Source organism: Pongo abelii, chromosome 10, assembly GCF_028885655.2.
Source record: "Pongo abelii isolate AG06213 chromosome 10, NHGRI_mPonAbe1-v2.0_pri, whole genome shotgun sequence".
In the NCBI taxonomy this organism is placed as follows: Eukaryota; Metazoa; Chordata; class Mammalia; order Primates; family Hominidae; genus Pongo; species Pongo abelii.
This window is the reverse complement of record NC_071995.2, coordinates 79,471,562-79,494,016: the sequence shown is the minus strand read 5'-3', so window position 1 is coordinate 79,494,016 and position 22,455 is coordinate 79,471,562. Positions and strand designations below refer to the sequence as shown.

The 22,455-nt window shown below is 34.4% G+C and overlaps 1 protein-coding gene across 22 annotated transcripts in view; it reads left to right on the top strand.

The window, feature by feature from the left end:
* The window catches only part of PPFIA2 (PTPRF interacting protein alpha 2), a 493,309-nt gene that overhangs the window by 427,123 nt on the left and 43,731 nt on the right, over nucleotides 1-22,455 (top strand). The window contains 1 exon segment of one of the 22 annotated variants that reach the window (NM_001133874.1): nucleotides 10,372-10,380. The exons of the other annotated variants lie outside the window; for them this stretch is intronic. Within the exon segment in view, the coding sequence (NP_001127346.1) occupies nucleotides 10,372-10,380 (9 nt within the window). 22 annotated transcript variants of the gene reach the window in all.

Below are 22,455 nucleotides of genomic sequence, written 5' to 3'. Positions count from 1 at the left end.
GGCTCCTGACATTTAAGGGGTGAGTCACTTATTCTCAATATTTGGTTTCAGTATTAATATTATAATTCTTCATAGTTTATTCAATATGGACTTCGTCTGGGGATGCCATGACTCTCTGAGATCTTCTCCATCACTCTCTGTTGGATTTCTTTGAACTCCAGGCACCTCTTCTTATTTAACAAAAATATCTTCTCTTTTACTATTATGTTTAGAACAACCAGACCTGAAAACTTCACCCTTTTTCTTTCATACCTTTTGCCCTCATATTTAAGAACGTATTTCCCATTCTTAGCTCTCCAGCGTATGTTTTAACCTAAAAGCTTCGAAGTTCAGGATAGCTGATTAAAGCCAACCAACAGGCCAGTAATGGTGACTCATGCCTGTTATCCCAGCACTTTGGGAGGCTGAGGTGGGAGAACTGCTCAAGCCTAGGCATTTGAGACCCAGCCTGGGCAACAGAGTGAGACCCTGTTTTTACAAAAAATAAAAATACGTTAGACAGACATGATGGCATGTGCATGTAACCTAGCTACTCCTAAGGCTGAGACAGGAGGATTGCTTGAGCCTATGAATTCGAGGTTACAGTGAGCTACAATCACACTGTATGGAATGATAGATGGTCCCTTAAGATTTAAAACCTACACGGGCCGGCCCCCCAAAATTCCTGTGTTTCTGAATAAGGTTCAACTCACCAAATTGTACTTAGAGACTATATTTGAGTATTTTAGGGCACAATAAATAGAAACTCTCTTCTTTGCCTAAGTTCAGAATTTATTTGTTGACTGACAAAATAGTCAATTAGAAATCAAACTGTCAGCCATATTTCCAGTAAAGCTGGTAGAACATGGCTTAGGTAAATAGTGGGGGAAAAAAGCATAACTGGAAACTCTAAATAGTTAAATCTACCTGACCCAGAAAGACTTGGTTAGTCACAGACTTTCAAGTTGCACAGGTATAAGCCCCACATAATATTAAAAATAACATTTATGGTATTATAATTTGATAAATTTGTTACTTTAGAATCAAGAACTATGAGCTGACAAGGGAATTAATAAAATTTAATGTCATCAACATTCTTTCTTAAGCAAGTTCTGAATCATCAGTGTTAATTATATGTTTATTATATATCTCATTAAATTTCTTACTTTTCTCCCCTGGAATACATTTAGTTGTCAGTTTCCCATGTCAGCATCTCTAGAAATGTGATGATAGGGCAAGTGGCAAATTCCTTAAGTCATTAGAGACCTGCAAATATATTTTACGCCTAACATCAGTTGATAATTACCTGAAACATATAACTATTGGTTAAAAATAATTTGTCCTCAGACCTTTGAAGTTACGGCTCTTCTTGCTTCTAGTTATGGCTAATGATCAATTGATTGCCATTCTTTCGTATATAACATGTAGGATTTCTTTTTCCTCTCTCTCTGAGCGTTTTATTTATTTTTGCTTTATCTTTGGTGTTCAGAAATGCCATAAGTAGGTGTCTATTCAAATGTTTTGTTTCATTTTTCTACTTTATTCTTTCAAACTGAAGACTTGTTATGCTGGACTATCTGACAACTGTTACTCTAGAGGATTCCCATTTCTACACTCAATTTTGATTCCAAGAAGCTTAGTCTTGTAGAAACTTCTGGGATTAAAGATGAGGATGTCTGTTTCAACAGTAATTCACCTCTCTAATTCTTAAGATCATCCTGAATAGGCAGTGAACATATTAAAATTGACAGAATATCCATCGAATTGTTATTTATCTCCAGCAATATAAATGATGAAATATTTAGCTTAATTCTTTATCTGTTAATGTTTTCTCTTGCCTCTTAACATTATATAGTTTTTTTAGTAAAGCATATATCCATGCTGAAATCTTCTCTATTTTTTAAGTTGAAAGATATCGTACGAATGTTAATATACTAATTTATCATTTTCAATCTTTAGTTACAATATAGATAATATATTATTATATATTGGACTTTTCTATGTATTCTGAATGGATAACACTGCTAAAGGAAAAATAGATTTCAAATGTGAATTAATTTTTCAGTATCATTAAAATGAAATTAACACCCCAACTCAGCTATCAGCAGCATCCTCTCTCGAGAAGCAGTTTATCCTTGGAGCAAAGCAGTCACAATTACTACCAATAAATCTTTATGTTAGAATATCAAAGACATAAAAGTTAAGCTCTACAGATTTACTTAATTTATTCCCATCACAATCCTGAGGGTCTCCTTCAGTGTGTAATCTTTAATATGTTTTGAGACTGCACTTTTAATCTTTGGCATTTGGCAGGTTCAGAGTGTACATATCTGTAAGCAAAATAAATGATATTGAAAATATTTATATGTAAAAGTATCACAGAAACTCCACAATATTCTTTCATTTAATACATATTCATTAAGTGCCTATATGCCAAATTAAACTTATGAATGAAATGTATTCCAGAACTTAATTTGTAAGATGTGTTAGAAGCTCTGAGTACATTTTCCCATCTAAGTATTCTATATACACAGAAAGTAAAAGTCTGTGCTTCCCCCACAAAAATTTGTTTTGTAGGCATGCAGTAGGAACTGTCTCTGGGTAGATAAAGCAAAAAGAAGGATTCACTTTCATGATATTAGATTATCTCACAGATTACAGAAACAACAGAGCCAGGATATCCCACAGATTCCAGAAACAATAGAGCCAAGATATTCCCAAAACTTTGACAATAAGAGATCATGAGAGATTTTCCCAGCCTTGTCACGAACACATATATTCTCCTTCATCCCATTCCAAAATTGAAGTCCGTAGATGAAATCTTTTTATGGCCTAGTGTGGAACAGATATTTGTTCTTGGATCAGTTTGTTTATTTTAGTCGAGGGTTTATTTTGTACAGACACAATTACTGTGGGAAAATTCCTCGGCAACTAATTCAATGAATATAATAATATACAACATTTTAGAACCTAAAACCCATGCTTTCAAAATTTCTCTGGAAAAATGTGTCCCAGTTTCCTACTTGGAACTCCAGAAGCCTGTCTTCTCTGTTTTCACTAAAATAGAGCTGCTGTTGCTTTGCCATGTGATCATGCATAGCCCTACCTACCTTCAACCAAGGACAGTTATAAGAATTCCCTGAATGTAAGTAATAATAATATCCAAAGGATAAGGGTCAGAATGCACTGAAATTTGTTAGTAAAAAGAAAGCTAAAGAAAACCAAAGTGCTCTCTTTTAGATATATTTAGATATATTTGATCTATTTAGAGGAAGGAAAACAGCACAAAAGGAATAGAGTTGCTGTTTTGAGCCAGCAGTGCAATGTTAATATATTAACAAAGTGAGTAGAACAGAAGCCCTGTGCTGGCTCCATAATTTCTGCCAGGAGAAATTATTTTTTTCCATTTTTGATCTGGAAAGAGTAAAATAAAAATTAGTAAATGAAAAATTAAAATCAAGATAGTTACATATACTAGAACATAATGTCATTTTCTAAATAAATTCATATCATTTATCATAATTGATGTAAATCCTGGATTAATATTAATAGAACATGAAAATGATAATTTTTATTCTTTTGCTCAGTATGTCCCAAGAAATGTTTTAAATTACTGATATTTGAATTAGATAGTTCTGTTCTTCAAAGAGCTTGCAGAGAGATGGACATGAAAACTAATTAATGCATTTAAGTATTTCAGGGTTCATGATCACTTTTTAAAGTCTTTGTAGAGAATGAGAAAAGTGCCAAAAACTCAAAGCCACCCTAATGTTCTTATTTACAAGACATTCTCCCAGCTAAAGACAAATAACCAAAGGGGCTTCACAAATGGATTGATGATGACTAAGTGAAACAGAAGGTGGCATAACCCAGCACTTTCACACATGGTTTAAATAAGAACATCAGATTTGTCAAAGTGCGAAACTAGAAGGCATAGCTCAGTTTTTAGATAAAGAATATGCTTAAGGATGATTTTTACAGAGGCATCCAAATCTGACAAGATGAAATTTTATAGGGGAATTTTTATAATACTGCAGCCAGCTTTAGGACTATACTTACTGATTTCTTCTATATAGGGGAACATATATAATTTACCTGTAGCTCCTAAGAAAAAACTTTCTACCAGGTAGGCACATGAGCAATGCCTGACAAATAATTTAATGTTTTTCAATATCCGTAAAAGCAGTAACAGGGTCAAAATTCGATGCACTTACCAGATTGTAGCTGGGTATTGTGTTCATTTCTGGGAAAGATACTTAAAGTGGATATATTAAAACCAGCATATATTCAGAGGAACATGACCATACTAGTGAGATGACACAAAGCCATATCTTCAAAGACTGGTAGAAATAGGAATATGTGGTATATACAGAACAAAGATATAGATGCTGCCAAGAGAATGAACAACCAAATGTGTTCTTTATGGCCTTGTGATAAGACCTTGGGCCAGAAGTCAGGGGTTAGTACAGATAAATTGAGCTGACTGTAGGAGAATTATTAGCAATCACAGAGGTAGGAAGAAAGAATTGACCACCTGGAAAGGGAATTGTTCACCATAATTATGTCTAATATAGACCTGACAGGCACATGTACATAATAGGATTATTGCATAGAGGATTCAACTTTTGGCTGAGAGTTTGAACTACCTGCTTTTTAAATTGTCCCTGCCCTGAGATTCTGTGATCCTCTGTAAAATTCAGAAGAGAACTGAACAGAGGAGAATCTTTGAATTTTTAACATATAGATGCTGGCATATTGTAAGTATTTAAAATACATTTCTCAAATAATTGAATGCATAAACAGAAGCTGGATAAGGAAAGAACTCTAGGATAAAGAAGAAAACCTGAGAAAATGTAATAGGAGTTAGGGCAGTGATTTCTACCCAGGTGACCAAACCTGAAACCTGGGTTTCTTCTGTGCTCCTGTTCTTCCTTGTCCTAATTCTTCCTCTACACACATCCATGTACTATTACCAATTGCATTTTAAAAAAGAAATCTCTCAAATCTGTTGATTTTCTTCTTTCCAGCTCAAGCCATCATACTACAATAGTCTTTCTGCTTCTAGTCTTGCCTTCCTATAATCCATTAGTCATGCTTAAGCTAAACAGACCTATCTAAATCTTATTTTTTAGCTGCCTAAAACCCCCTCAATCACTCCCTAACAACCCTAGGATTAATTTCAAATGGCTTTATGTAGTCCATAAATCCCTACATTATCTGCTCCCTGTGTATCTCTCCAGCTTTATCTCTCTCTGCTTCCCATCTTGCACTTCATGGTGTTGATATACCTAATATCTATTTGTTTTGTTCCTGATTATTCTTACCTCCTTGTGTGCATATATTCTGCTTCATTTTTTTGTTCATCCTTTGCATGCTAATTACATTATCTATTTTATATGTAATATCTACATAATAATCACATTGATTAGTTGTAATGGGCTAGGCAATGCACTGTTCTATGCATTTTACATACATTATCTCTAATATTTTTCACAAAGCCTTTAATGTAAAAACTGCTATTTTATTTTATGCATCAAGAAATACAGCTTTCCAGGCACTGTGTTATACAAAAATGTAGATCTCCAGAGCCCAGTTTTCCTTGGAATTATTTAGTATCTAAGAATAGGGCTGTGATTTATAGAATATGTAGTCCAATCTCAACTGCACTTAGAATATCCTATATAACTTTTAATGGTCTATATAGGGAGTGAATGAAGAATTCCCCAGTCTCTTTATACTCTGGAAAGGGTAGCATATTTTTTTCCTCTAGAGAATAATTAGTTTCTTATCTGCCCCTACCCTATCCTTAAAAATGAGCAACAAAAGTATTCAAACCAGTCATGCTTTTAAAGAGTGGGGATAGGGAGGATTTCAAAACACAAGATGTAGCTGTTTTATAAAATTGACTTTTTCTGATATAATTAGCCACACATAATGTTCCAATGTTTGATATAATAAGATATAATAATGCTAATGTTCCCTAATAAATAAACCATGTAAGGAATTTAAATGTGTGCTTGAATCAATCTAAATTATTCATTCCAGTAAAACTTACAAGAGACTGTCTAATAGCAAGAATAATTATGGCTTTTTAAATAAAAAAATCAAAATAAAGTATATTTAAATATAATGCTTACATCTTAATATAGAATTTTCCACATCCTGTTAATATAAAATCTCATATAAGCCTTGTATAGTATTTTTTATAAGATCTTTGGAGATTTAGTTTCTTCCCATAGTTATTTCAAATGAGCCATTCATGAAGCAAATGTCTCTTGTCTCCACATTTCTAAGAAGGGTAGTAATTACGTGTAGTCTCTCTCTTGCTGGGATTTTACAGATAAAAAGTTCAATACAAAAAGACTTCATATATATACATATATATATATATATATATATACACACACACATACACACACACATACATATATATATACACATATGTGTGTGTGTATTAAGTATATTTTTGTACACACATACACAAACATAAAATTAAATATCTTTAGTTCAGATTATCCATAATTGAAATTTTAATTTGAGGCTTAACTGTATTAGGTTTGCTAGGCAGATGAACAACAAAATTCTTAGAGCAATAAAGATTTCTTAAACTCCTTTAAGTAGTCTCAAATACTTTAGTTATTTGAAGTCAATATTAACTTAAAGAAAAGTTATTTTTAATGTGATGATGAACCACATTTAAACTTCTGAACCATTTCTTTCATTTGTAAGAATCACTAGAAACATGCTTAAATATTTTTTAAAGGCCCCATCATCTGTCTTTAAGTAGGAATTTTAAGCAGTTCTTAATGTCACCCTCGTATGCTCTGATATCCACATAGATCACCCATTCACAAACTAACCTTTTGGTTTTACAACTTTATTGCTTCCATTGTTGTTCACTACCCCAAGTCAGACACTCTTCATGGTCCTATTCTGTATCTTGTCATCACTACAAATCATGCTTCTTTCAAACTTACCAATTCAAGCATCTCATTTCTTGCTAATCACAGTCTTCCCACCTTTGATCTTGCTTTATGAACTTTTTCTTCTATCATCTTTATTTAACCTCTATTCTTTCCCAGTGCATTATCCCCTTTCTCTTTTCCCCTCTCTCCTTGTTTAGCTTACATCACGTCCATAATTTCAACACCCTCAAAATTTGTTAAATTTCTTCACTCCACTTTCATTTGGTCACATCTACATATAACAACCACACCCAACGATGAATTTTCTTTCTCCACGTGTACATTTTGGCACATCTGTGCTGTTGGAGAAAATTACAGCAGAGAAATTAGAAATAGTTTCGTTGTGAAATTCAGCACTGCCTAGTAATCCCAAGAGTTTTCTTTCATTAGTGTTGTTCTACTCTCTGCAACTCTTGTTAGAGACCTCCACTCTCCTCAAACTTGTATCTTCTGCTGATGAGTTTACATTCTAGCTTAGAGAGACAGAGAGACAGAGAGAGAGAGAAACCATCCAAGTGCCCTGAATTGCTTGATGCCAAATATACACTAACACTTGCCCCATCTGTCTTATTGTAGAAAACTAGGCTATTCTTTTACTCAGATCATCCCTTTCCATTTTCTTAGTCATTTTGTGTGGAATTCTCCCTTGCTTTCAACTTCTGCTCCTGTCTTTTTTTTTCTCATCAGCATTTAAACATTCTCAACTTTCACCTATTAAAAAAAAAATCTTTATTTGTTTTACTTTTCCATTTCAGTTACCAGCCATTAACTACTCAATTTGGTGTTAATCACTAATTTAAAAATGTTTCTTAATCACCAACTTGAACTTTACAAAGCAAGAGTCAATTATATTCCAAATATAAAACTCATTTAATGAATTGTTTCCTATTTGAAGTTTTCAATCCAGAATTGACTAGTTTATAACAGAAGAAGGTTCATTCAATTGTAGGAGATCTGGAAGATCAAGGTGAGGAAACTGAAAAGTTGAAGGCTCTCATTTTGAAATATAAGACATATGTTTGCTGGTCATTTCTTCTTCTCCTGCCTGGATATACGCTGATGTTGGCAAGGAAAACATAATGTCAATAATTGGATCTGATCTCATTCATTAGATGGTAACATAATCTATTTTTTTCATGTTAATTAAAACTTACTTGCCAATTACTCACAATGGTCTTTCACTGAAGAATATTTATTCTTGACAGAATCTCTCTTACTATTAACATAGCCTTGACACTTCTGACATGGAGAGAAAAATAATGAGGCTATATGCTACTATAAATAAATATCTGTAGGAAAGAATGTATCAATATTTACAATAAGAAAAATTAATCAGAAAAAACTTCTCTGCAAATATATATTACCTCCTATGTGAAGTTTATAATATATTAGCACAAAATATGGGTCATTTATAACTATAGATTTTTGTCTTTTGCAGAACACATTTGTTTGAAAGTCATGAGGTGAAATTCTTAACATTCTAAAGTGATATGGCTGCTTGAAATTGTTCTTAACTTTATTTACTAAGGAAGAGAAGAAAGCTCATAAAAACTATGAGAAATCAGATAATTTATACAAATTGATAACAAAAATATTAGAAATTTGTGCAATGTTTTTTGAGCAGTATCTTTTAAATTTGTGTTTTCTGTTTATTTTCATATTTTATCTTATATTTTATATTTTAAGGTATTTATACTGTGTAAGTTTTCTATTCTAAAAAATGATCAAGGAACATCTAATAAATATTAATGTTTCACTACGTGCAAATTTAATCAACTTGTTTTATAGGGAAGTGATTCCTAGATAGCTAGTAGGCTCAGAAAGATTATGTTGTCCATAGTGATAACTAGTCCCAAATATTTTTGGCAATTTTCCTGGAAAGCTCAGAAATTGCCTATTTTTTCAGAGCTCATCATAGAGTTCACAGGTATGTTGACAAGAAAACCATTTTAAACATCTAAAAACTGTCTCCTTTTGGTCTTAATTTCATTTCTGTGGGGTGTATGATGTGAAAAATATGATAAATTTCTTGGGACAGTGTAGTGCCAGTGTTTATGAACATTTATGTTTTTGTTTATGTGAAAATTTAAGGAGCTTGCCACAGATGCTGTGGAGTTAAGGCCAAAAATACGCATTTTTTTCAAAGTGCCGATTTAATAAAAAGTACACGGTTTCTCTGAATGAATGCCTTGAGAGGAGGCATGTGCAGGGTGTTCCATTGCACATCAATCTTTTCTTTATAATAATTGTGCGATAAAAAAGAAGATGCTCTAACTTGCCTAATTTCTGACAGGAATTTCTGCTTTCTATTTTGTTATACTGAACATGTTTTATGAGTTGTAGTAACAATTTTTTTTAATAATTAGGCTATTATGCTTGTAATATATTTTTAAAACAATACTCTCATGGATTTTTGTTGAATTATTTAACTTCCATATTTTCTCAATGCCTCTACTACATCCAGGGAGCAAGTGGGTTCTTCAAAAGCTATATGTGTATCAGTGTTGTTTTAGTGATGATTTCTGGTAATATTGGTGAACCAATATAATTTATGGATTTTTCCCCCAAAACAATATTTATAAACACCTATTCAAATAATTAAATATTTCTACCACTGAAAGAGCCACAATAGGCACAAACTTGATGTTTATTTAGCCAGTCAAATAGAGAAGGAAGCAATATGGCCACGGAAGAAGAGGAATAGAACATTTTTACATTTTCTTATGTTCTGATTACTAGCCATATGTATTTACCAAAATAGTAATTATTATTACAGCATTGGTTGGAATAATAACATTATGGGTCTGGAGTGGACTTTACACATTTCTATTACTAGGGATTATGTTGAGGAAATTGAAGATCAGAATCTGCTAATAATTTTGACCAAATTGTGTATGAGAAATAGAATCTAGATTTTCAGATCCTCAAACTAGGAAGGACTTTCTTCACTTCAAGTTGCTGCCCATTCTAATGTCTGCTGTTCTTTTTTCTTGGGCCTTAGCAGTAGGCTTATAAAACTATATAAAAATCTAAGTGCCGATTAATAAGTTATTGTTTCTACTGGTAAAATAGCATGGAAGTGGCCTGAGGTAAAGAATGTCCTTTACGAAGATTTCTTGATTTCCTCCTGGGATGTACTCGAGGCTGGGAAAATGTGGTCATGCATGTTTCAGAGTGGCTCATACTCAAGACATAGACTTATTGGTCAACTATTAGAACTACCCTCAGCCTGACTATGCTTTTCGACGCAGTGAGTATGTGTGTCATGATGAAATACAAAATGGCACCATGTCTTTCTCATACCTGAGCTTTCTCACATCTTAAATAATGCTCTTGTTTTATTCCATGGTTTTCTTTGGATTGAACTGTATCCATTAACATTTGTGTGCTTTTCTTTTCCATCCGTCCTTCTCCATCTCATGAAAAGCACATCTGGGTAAGTTGAATCACAATGGCTGCTGAACATGTTTATTTTCAGCGCCATCTTTTTTTTCTTTTTTCAAAGTATTACTCTTTGAGTTGTAACACAAGCTGCACTGCCTCTGACCTGAAATGAAAATCATGAAGCGTATTTATTTCCACACAGTAAAAGGAATCATTGGTTCAGAGAAATGTTCACATTTTAATTAATTATGTGAGGTTTTGGGCACTTGTATTTCTTCAGTTTTATTACACACACGTCAAAAGACATTCTAGACTGCCTTCCCCCTAGTTTTCAAGTAATTCCCTAAAGGGTCAATGTGGCAAGCAGCCAGGCTCAAGTCATACTTTGAGACCACTCAGGTACTACTAATTGTGCTGCCTGTCTGAATTGCCTCCACCTTTTTTTTTTTTTTTTTTAAGACAGAGTCTTGTTCTGTTGCCCAGGCTGGAGTCCAGTGGCGCGATCTCGGCTCACTGCAAGCTCCGCCTCCCGGGTTCACACCATTCTCCTGCCTCAGCCTCCCGAGTAGCTGGGACTACAGGCGCCCACCACCACGCCTGGCTATTTTTTGTATTTTTAGTAGAGACGGGGTTTCACGTGTTAGTCAGGATGGTCTCGATCTCCTGACCTCGTGATCTGCCCGCCTCGGCCTCCCAAAGTGCTGGGACTACAGGCGTGAGCCACCATGCCGGGCCGCCTCTACCTTTCTTAATGCTCCGCTTGTGTTATGTTCAAGAGACAAACTTATTTATCAATGAATAGAATGGCACATATCTGAAAAGGGTTAAATGCTGTTCTTCCCTGGAGAGCTTTTACATATAGAGAGACAAGAATAATCCTTGGTTTTGGTTGAATGTGTGTTGTTCCCATTGTTTCCTGTACTACTGGTTGATTTCTAAAGCTTTAGAAACCTGAATTACTCAGATAATGGCTTCAAATTTTAAATCCTTTTCTTTGAGCTAAAATTAGAGTATTTATCTATTCCTAACACAAATTTGACTTCAAAGTAAAAAAGTAAAATAAAATATGCATAATATTTACACTGGTGTAGACTACTGCATTTGTAACATGGTGAGCTCATTAAAACCCTTTGGACTGAGAAGAAGGTATTGCTTTTAAATTTAAAGCAGTGTTATTTTTTATCAATAAAATGACTGCAATGAGATACAATTATCTAGGAAACTATTAAACGTATTACTAGTTGGCTATATAAATATTTTGTATGCCAGTACAAATTCTTGTACTTTGTAATATTACTTTATTAACTAGTAAGGTTTATATTATTTTAATATAATTTTAAGCTACAGTTGCCATTGCCAAAATGACTTAGTGGTGTAGTATTTGCGTCAGTTAGGATGTTTTACAATATTGAGGAATTAAGGAAAGCTCTAGTAAGGTGTTCTTAAAAATGCAAGGCAGGTTTTGTTTAGAGTACTCATCAACCATGTTGGCCAAATGAATATTGTAAGCTCTTTTTGAAATTAACAAATATTATAGACATTGAGTTTTAAAACACAGTTTTCATGTCATCGTATAAATTCTATCTTCTGTTTTCTAATGATTTTTAATTTTTCTGAGGAAAATAATTTCAAGAAATAAAACTTAATTCCTCTGAGTCCTTATTGAATGAAATATTGAAAAACAATGAGTGAATGATGCATTTTTATTAATGGACTGTAAGAAACTGATACAATGGACTTCATTCTACAATTCAGTTTCTTATTGTCTTACACATGCTCCTCGAACTTAAACATTTTAGGACCTTACCACCATTTCCCTAGTACAATTACTAAAAGAGAGCTTTGAATAATATAATATCAGGGAAGATAGTACAACATAGTGAAGATGACATAGGAAGATGTGAGGAGAAAACAACACTGAATTAGGAATCAGAAGATAGAGTTTAAATTCCATCTTCCCCACTTACTTGCTACATGCCCCGGAGTGACTGACATATTCTTTGTACTTACTAATATTATTATCTACTTGTCTCCCACACACTATGAGAGAGTATCTGTACCTTCAGAAGCATACAAACTATAAACTTCCAAACTGAGTAAAAAAGGGCTTAAAATTAGATGAAACACTAGAGCAATCTAATCTAAGTGGTATTCATATAACCTGAAAAATTACAATATTCTCCAGTAGGTCCCCAATTACTATTAGGAAGTGACCAGAAAGTACAGACTATGGTGTCTTGCAAAAGTGAAATTGTTTAATGGGGAGTAATATAAGCCCCTCTCATTTTCAATAACATAAATAATTGTGTGATTCAATCATATTTGTGTGTGTGTGTGTGTGTGTGTGTGTGTGTGTGTGTGTGTCGGAGGGGTGTTTATACCTTTTTAATGGCTTTGAAAATACTTAAATTCAAAATACAGTAAGGAAGGAGATTACATAACTCCCAACTCAATTCACAAATACATTTCTTTCCTGAGACTATGCCCTATATTTCAGAGAAGCTTGAAGATAAACGGTTTAAATATGAATGAATTTTAGTTTCAATGTAATGAAATTATTTGAAATCTAAACAGCCTAGCATGTTTTACTGGAATCTGAATAAAATACTACTTAAATATGTCATGGATTTTCATACATTTTCACCGAATGTGAAAATATGCAGTAATAGGATACACAGGCACACACGCTTGCACTTGCACATACACAAAATCACAGTATGCTTTGCTTTCACATCAAGTCAAATTTAATGTTGAATTTGAAACTCTTAATTTTATGAAGCTAAATATGTATAGTTAGGTAGTCAATCCTCTGAAGCAGCTGATTGGAATTTGTATCATATTTCTGTTTAGAATAATTATGTTAACTAAGATATACATGTTCAGCTTGCAGATGTTAAAAAAAATAATTGAGTTGGCACCATACTTTGTTCGCATTTGCTGACCAGAATTTCAACTAGCTTCTCAAATACATAGTTTTAGTTTTTACAGACTTAATCAAGTATGGATTCCTGAATAGTAGTCCATTGTTTGGTTGAAATTTGAGGAGGTTACATCCTATTTACCCTCTTGAATGCTGAATTTTAGTGAAACAATATACATTTTACAATTAATAATAGTGTGAAGTCTGTGTACATTTCCTGCTACTATTGTGTAAGGAAGATTTATTTTCTGTGATGCAAAATTAAGTATACTGCATTGTCACATTATTTGACTTATATTTTATTCTTCATTCTTATCAAGCCACATATTTATTTCTTCTGGTTTTATCAGTAAGTACTTGTTATGTGCCATAGTAAATCAGTAGCTCTGAAGGTAAATTTTTCACCCAGAGAATTACTTTGTATGGTTATTACAAAATCAATTGAAATGAAACGAATGGCAACAAATTCAACTTTTCTATCTCATTCATTTAAACTAGGCTAACTTTTCTCTGGCCAAGATGTACAACCTGATATTACTAGGGAATAACAAGAAAAGAAAAGCCATAGTTCGTTTGTTCTTTTATAATGCTGAGAATTGAAATGTGTGACAATAAGAAGGTAAAGACCTTATGTATTAACCAGGAAGTCAAATAAATGTATGCCACTTCTAAAAACAAATGAACCATAGGAAAAGAAAGAAAAGTAGGAGACCATTATTTTATTTTACACTTACAATAAGGAAGGTGCTATTATCCTCATTTTTCAGTTACGAAAAATTTCAGAAATGTTAATTGGCTAAGAGATGGCATGGAGGTTAAGAGAGCTGACTCTGTGGACAGATTATTGGGGTTCAAATTCTGATTCTGCACCTCGACGGTTCCATGACTCCAACTGGCCTCTGTTCTTCGGTGTTCTCATCTGTAAATGTGTGTTAATATGTATCTTATTGGATTATTATGAAAATTAAATGAGTTAATACACATTAAAACACTTAGGATAGTGCTTCACAGGTAGTAAGTGATAAATGCACATTAGTTATTGTTTTGTGTGATCCAAAGCCTAATTTGTCTGCATCCAGAACTTTTGTTCTTTCAAACCACTATATTTCATCTTATAAGAATATGAACTGGTTCAGATGAATAGGAGAGCACATTAGATGTATCTCAATTATAGCACCTACTGTATTAAATTGTAATACAATTTATTGAATTATATTTAGATTACATTTTAAATTTTAAGTGAAAGTATAATAAGTACAAGAATAATAGATACAAGTTATGGTATTTGCATAGAAGAGAGAGCTAATTCTGCCTGGGAGAGGACTTAGAATCTTAATAGAAAAAAATAAAGCATGAGTTGTGTCTGAAGGATAAATTAAAGTTGTTATGATGGTGATGTGAAGAAGGATGCTCTTGGCAGAAGAAAAGGACATATAGCAAGACATGGAGGGGTAAAATAGAATGAGGTATTTGGGTAATAGCAAATATTTCAGTGTTGGTTGAGCAGAAAAAGCCAGGGAGACAGCCAGATCGCGAAGCGAGTTTGTATAAGATATTTGGCCTTTATTTTGAGGACAGTGGGGGAGGCTTTAAAGCAGGTGAGTCTTACAAAAAGATTTGTGTTTAGGAAGGTCTCAGTGGAGGTTGGAAGGGACAAGTTACCAAATGAGAGATAGAAAGATTCTAGGAGCCCATCAACATCATCATCAATTGATGAGGGCTTAAATAAAAGCTTTGGCAGTATTCAGTCAGTCTACAATATGTCTTTCTGAATGTTAGATAGAACATTGTAATCTTTTCTGCAGCCAACCTGGGTAACTGTGATGCAGAATTCTTTTTAAGATGCAATGAACGGTTGGAAGTTATAAAAATATAGAATACTTTAAAAATGCCCTATAATCAAGGATCCTAGGTGATTGTCAACATTGTGAGTTTTTTTGGATTACAATTTAGCAGTCATTCAAAAGATGTTCTTGACTAGAGCATCCAGAGAAAGATGCATGATACGGTTGAAGAACAAACTCTCATTTCCAGGATTTTATTCTCTTGGGTTGGAGATGAGGCCCCAGGCACATGGTAGTAACCAATGATCTCTATGGGTGAGATTGACACTACAGGCTTCCAGATTTTAAAGGAGAAGAGGATAATTGTAGATTGGGCTGATCACAAAATATTTCATATAAAAGGGAAGCCAGGAGTTAAGTAAACACAAGGTTGTTGATGGTTGAAAAAGTAGCGATCAACTTATCAGCTCTGGGAAATGGTATTTGCAAAGGTGGAATTGGTAATGCACAAACTGTGAAAGTACTTTTCAATTCTGGTTAGAAGGAAAGGTAATTAGATAATTAAATCAAGATTAAACCAGGAATCTCTTTGTAATGAAGATTAAAAATAATCCTTTAGACATTTGAGGAAAGACTGGAAGGGGCTATAGAGGACAGTGCTATGATTATTTAAAGTAAAACCTGGCCAGGCACAGTGGCTCATGTCAGTAATGCCAGCACTTTGGGAAACTGACGTGAGCAGATCACTTAAGGCCAGGAGTTCGAGACCACCCTGGCTAACATGGTGAAACCCAATCTCTACTAAAAATAAAAAAAATTTAGCCAGGCGTGGTGGCACATGCCTATAATCACAGCTACTCAGGAGGCTGAAGCAGGACAATCGCTTGAACCTGGAAGGCAGAGGTTGCAGTGAGCCGAGATCACACCACTGCACTGCAGCCTGGAAGACAGAGTAAAACTCTTCCAAAAAAAAAAAAAAAAAGAAAAAAAAAAACCAGTAAGAAAGAAGCTCACATTTACTGACCATTACCTTTTGTGTGAGTCACTTTTGTAATCATATTACACATATTTTCTTACGAAACCTTTGTAAAAACCCTATTAGATGGGTTATCAGCTTCATGTTCCACATGAGGAAACTGAATCACAGCAAAATACAGTGACTTGTTATGGATGCACAGCCCAGAGGAATCAAGCTCAAGCAGTTTGATTTTGGGAGCCACTTTCTCACCCACTCTACCATAAAGTCTATCTTCCAGGCAGATTTTTTTTTTCTTTAATGTCAGTGTAAGAAGCCTGGAGAGAAGGACCAATTAAAGGCTGAGAAAAAAAACTGTGGTAGCAGTGACAATAGAAAGTAAAGGAAGATACCTTAGAAAGTATGAAGGGGAAAATGACAGGCATCGAATAAAAGGTGAATGAAATGGCCATCATGAGTGACAGAGGGGACAGTGCTGTATGGTATTTGGACAGTCATACCACAAATTGGCATCCCAGAATAGCATGCTAAAGTGAGCGGTCTGTGAATAAAGTCTCTTTTCACTGACAGAGATAAACCGTCCACAGTAGGAAGAATGAGGAGGAGACATACTGTTCCCTATGGTCTGTGACTTTTTTGAGTAACTAATGAATTTCATTTTTCAGAATTGCAAATATAAACACTAACAAATTCAAGTTTTACCATTCCAATATCGTTGCCAATAGGATAGTATGGAAAGGATTGTCTAATAAGTAATTTTAAATAGTTCAGACATGGCTCATGCCTGCAGGAGGTTATAGTGTAGAGGAAATAAGGCTGTGTACATACAGTGAACTACCTACCAGAGTCTTGCACATGATATGAGTGGCATCACTCAAGGGATAGAGAAAATTTGAATGGTATGAATTGAGGAAAGGCCATTCCAAATGGAGAGAAAGTCAGTAGAACAGAAGAAGTAAAGTGCAAAGAATGGTGAGTATCCACTGCAGCTAGAGAGAAGAGATACAGTAAGTAAATCTGGAAATACAATTTAGGGGCAGATCAAGAATGACCTTAAAGGCCATTCTTTCAATAGTAAATTAAAAGCCATTATAGAAATTTGAGTTATATAGTAAGCTAATAAATGTTTACTGAGTTATATAGTAAGCTAATAAATGTTTACTTTAAGGAGGTTAATCTGATGGTAGCACACACAATGAATTGCTTTGGGAAAATAAGAAAAAAATGGAGAACGGAAATTAGTATCTATTGAATACATATTGGCTGCTAGGTGCTTTTGTAAGTATTATCTTATTTAGTTCTTATAAATTGAGATCAATTTATAATCATCTTCAAATATAGGAAAATTAAGTCTCAAAAAGATTAAGTACATAGCCAAAAAACACATAGCTGGTAAGAAGTTAATTTGGCATGCATTCCTTCATTCAGTTATGATTTATTGAATGTATGCTGTGTGCCTGAATCCCCATTCCAATAACCTCTCACCATTTCTACTGCCACAGCTCAGGACCAAGCAACCATTATCTTCTGCTTGAAAATTGAAACGACCTTCTAACTTGTATCCTTAGATCACAACTCTGGCCTGACTCAAGTCCGTGCTATCCTCAACAGCCAGAAATGTCTTTATAATGTACAAATTATTTTATGTTTTTGTGCTTAAACCCTCTGATGGCTTCTTGAATAAACTCCTCTTCAGCTCTCAAGGCCCAACATCATCTTGCTTTTCTCTTGTCTACGTCTCCAATTTCATCTTCCTCCACCACCAACTCCCGAGTCCTTCAATTCACTCCAGTCACACTGGCCCTTCTTGGCTTTTATCAGTTGCTCAAACATTCAATTCCACTCCTTTAATAGGAATTTTATACTATGTTTCTGCTTAAAACATTCCCACCATACCCCTACTGCCTGCCACTTTTCAACATACATGTTTCTACTCAAATGTTGCCTTGTCATAGACATCTATGTCCCCAGAACACTATAAGCATTGCCTACTTTACTGCCTTAGTCTATTTTACCTCCTGTAGAACATATATCAATGGCTCAACTTATTTTATTTATTTATGTGTATATGTGTTTATACAAATCTTCCTTCCTCACTGGAATGTATGGTCTTTGAGGTCAGAGATTCACTTGGCTTTATTCTTTGCTTGCTGCAAAAGTTGGCACGTAGTAGGGTCTACACAAATCAGATGACTGACCCCCTAATCAACTCAGACACAGAGCATACAAAGTCTCTGCTGTCAAGCCCATGGAGTCAGGGATCACAACTTGTGAACCAACAAATTCAATAAAACATAAAAGATACTATAGAGAATATTGCTTAGTACTATGGGTCCTATGTATGAAAGTGGTAAATAATGCCTCCAGGGCAAGAGAAGGATGGATATAGAAAGGAAGCATTTTTGTTGAATCATGAAAATCAAAACAAAATATGTGGGGAGATAAAGCAGGGAGGCATGTGATGGCATGCAAATGCAAGAGATGTGAGCCAGAGACTCTACTCGTATACCAATTAGACCACAACGACAATCGCTAAGGAGAAACTTAAAACCTAAGAATGAAAATCCAGGCATTTCCATCTGGATTTAGTCATTTAACCAAAGTTGAGCCCGCTTGCTTAATTAGTCTGTATTAAAACTTGGAAATCTGTAGCCTGGCCAATGCTTCTAATTTATATACATTTTTTAGACCCTATTGATTTTTTATCTAGAAATTCTTGAGTCTAGTTATTTCTTGATTTCACACCCTTTGTTTGCTCCTGTCTTCAGTTCAGGCATAGCAAGTGCAGACTTCCCTCTGCACATTTAGATATGGACTTGCAAATTATTCACAGACCTGAGTGCTCACCACATGTTGGGCCTCCTAAAATGGCACTTTCTAGTCACAGTAACTTATTGATATCAATAATAGGAGAACCTGAGGCCTATGGAAGATACCAACAGCATTTTTATTGAAGAGTGTTTCTTGAAAATGCACAATGATTCAGAAGTTGTACTGAATCAAAATAACTGTTTCTTGCAATTAGTACTTTTCTTGTTTGTGTTTTGACACAAGTGATAACACCTCCATGCCTGACACTTCCTCTAAAAGGAAGTACAGCTGATGCCCTCTAAAATCTATTCTGAATCTTAAACCTGAAATGTATGCCCCCAAATTTAGTGATGTACAAGTGATCCTTTGGGAAAAGATGGTCAAATATTTGATTGACTGAATTATTTTTAAAAACACACTAAAATTATTCTTCAGGCCAACAGGGAAAGAGAGTAATTTTCAGTTAACTTTGTACTGGGGTAAGTGATCACATTCTTTTTCTGGAAGAACTGTCACTTGACCTTTAAAAAAAGTTGAATTCTGGCTACAAAGAAAATCCATTCCAGACTAAATCCCTTTCCATACATTGACAGGTTGAATGGAGAACAGCAGTATATCCAAAAGACTTGTTTGTGCCAAATCAGTTTGTCATTTAGGATTTCTTATACAGTTCAGATCACTATTTTTCTGACAGTATCTCCAAAACTTGATGAGAATAAGCATGCCCTTATGTAATTAGTGCTACCCTTAATAATCTATTAGCATATCATCATGTATTAAATTCAGTTATTTCCAACTATTATAGCATTGCCCACTTTGCTTTATTTTTCTAGCATTGCTTCTCTCTCAAGCCAACATGCCTAGATATATGCCTCTTATAAATTTTGCATGGTGCCAATTATTTTATAATTAAAAATAATAATGCAAGGCAATATTGCTTTGGAAATTTCAATGCTGTTCTTTTTTACATAATTGATGCTTCTCTCGGGTTAAGGAAAAGCACATCTGGAGTTACCATCATGTAGTACACAGTCCTGGTGTAAAACCTAGCCATCCCCCCCATCTGATCCGTTTTTCCACAGTCTCAAGTATGTCAGCCCTAAGACAGATGCTAGAGATTTTGCCCTGACAGTTGGAGACCAAAGGATTTGAGCTCCCTTTTCTCATTTTCTTAGACTGCTATTACTTAAGTCATCCTGTTATTAGAGTTTGTGATTTAAACAAAACAAAAACCAAGAAAATAAAACTTTTTCAGTGGCCAGATTGCACAATAATTTCCCAAACAATGGTGTTATCAATACTTCTGTTCATAGAACAGAACTATTTGAGCACATTGGGTTGCCTCTTAACCAAATTCTCACCAGGAATCCCAAACAGATCAGACTCTTGGGATCAGCTAGAATCAGTACTATTGTGAGAAAGTGGGAAATAAAAGCCCAAGAGGAAGTAAGATGCAAGAAAAAAAATTTGTTCTTTAAAACATAAAATGTTGTTCATGGTTATAAGGTAAAATAGAAAAAACTATTTGGACTACAAAAACAAAACATTATAGGACACAATTTACTGAAACAAGAAGCACCTAAATATAAACACTGATTGGCATTTTGTTTAACATTTACAAGTATTTATTTAGTACCTGTTCTGTTCCTGACCTTGTTCTAGACTTAAATTCATCTCTGAACAGAGCATATGAAAACACAGACCCTCTCTGAGCTTACATTTTATTGGCAGATGACAGAATGAGGAGTAAATAATATACTATGTTAGAAGGGCAATACCTTTGAGAAAAATAAAGCAAGCAATGGGGATAAGAAATTCCTTACTGGAGTTTTCAGGTGGGGTTTTCAGGGAGTAGGGGAGTAGACATTCAGAGAACAGGTGACATTTGAGTAAAGATTTAAAGTAGCTGAGAGAGTTAGCCATGTAGAGATAGAGGGGAAGAGAATTCCAGGTGAGCTGCCAAGATCCTGAGGCAGAAAAGAGGTCTGGGTTTTTTCCAAAGAACAGCAAGGAGGCCAGTGTTGCTCACTGAGGTGAGAGTTTATTCAGAGAGATGGCACGGGTAGGATAGATTGTAGCAGCTGTTTTGGCTTTTATTTCCAGTGAGACAGGAAGTGATTGGAGAGTTATGAAGAGAAAAGTTACATGATCAGACTCAACAGGATCACTCTGGCCTTTCTAGTGGGATTTTTATTAGGGAACTAAGAAGTTTCAAAATGAAAGCATTCTAATATTTAAAAACAGCTTTTGTACAACTCATATAATACAATTCTGAAAATGTTACGTGCTCCTTAGGTTATTAGTGCGTATTTACTTGCTTTTTTACTATGTGAAGCAAAAACTAATTGTAAATGTAAATTTATTTCTTCCCTTTTAATGTCACAAACCTGTGACATAACTAGAAGTGTCTCTTTCCCTATTGGATGTAACATTAAAACTCTTACAACATGCTTTAACTGTGTGAAGGCCTACCCTAAATTTTCTTCCACATATTTCATGTTAAGTTCCATACCTCCCCATTAGTGCTTCTACTGCTTAGAATGCCATCCCCACCTCTTTCCTACCTGCCCTTCAAAGCCAGCTCCATTGCCACAATGCCTTCACAACACCTTCAATGGCTATTAACCCCTTTCCTAAAATGACATACTTCAGAAGGTACATCAGCAAGTTTTCATGTTAGCAGCTGTTTGTGTATTGTATTGTATTATATTGTATTGTATTGTATTTTCAGACAGTTTCATGTGTTTGTTTTGTCCATCTAACAGGGTATATCCTGGGAAATTAGACCCATATCTATTTTCCACACCAAACACAAGTCTCAGTCCACAACAGGTGTTCAATAAGTACCTAATAGGTTATTTGTTTTTGATCCTTCAATCCATTTCTATACATATATCTGTCACAGTGAGGCTAAGTTATTTGAAACTGGTTTTCACTAAAGGAATGTCACTGGGAGACCTGAGGGAATGAGGAATGATAGAGCAAGCCAGGTGAGGAAGTGCCTCTACTTTTTTAGATTCAGAGCACGGGTGTCGCTGTTCCCTTTCCCAGGTGCTGAATAGCTTACATGCAGAACTTAACAATTCTTCTATCCCCTCAAATGAAACGGCAGTTGATTTATGTCTCTTCAGCCACTATAACTTAAATTTGCATTTTGCCGCTTTTTTAATGCCTTTTTGGTAGCATCTATTACAAACACAGAAAACCCTGTGTTGAAAGGCATTTTATTCATTATATATCTTAATGTATTAATATAGTCTGCCACAGTAACTAATTGATTAATAGTAGAAAATAATCAAATTATCCATTTGGGAGTTCATAAATGATTTTCGTGAAATATTCCTAAGTATAAAACATACACATTCAAAATAAAGCAATTATTATACCATGTTTTTATCATCTGTGTGTAAGATGAAAGCATACTAAAGAGAATGTATTTTCCAATATATTCCTGGCCAAGTATATATCAATTTATATCAATTTGAATTTCAATGAAAGCGCATAGCTACTATCTCAACAATGAGTGATCTCAAATTGGTTTTGTAAGTGGATGTCAATTCTAAAAATCAGTAAGAGGGTCAGTGAAATTATAGATGCATTTTTCAGGGTTCTTTTGCATCTTTTTGTTAACAAAAC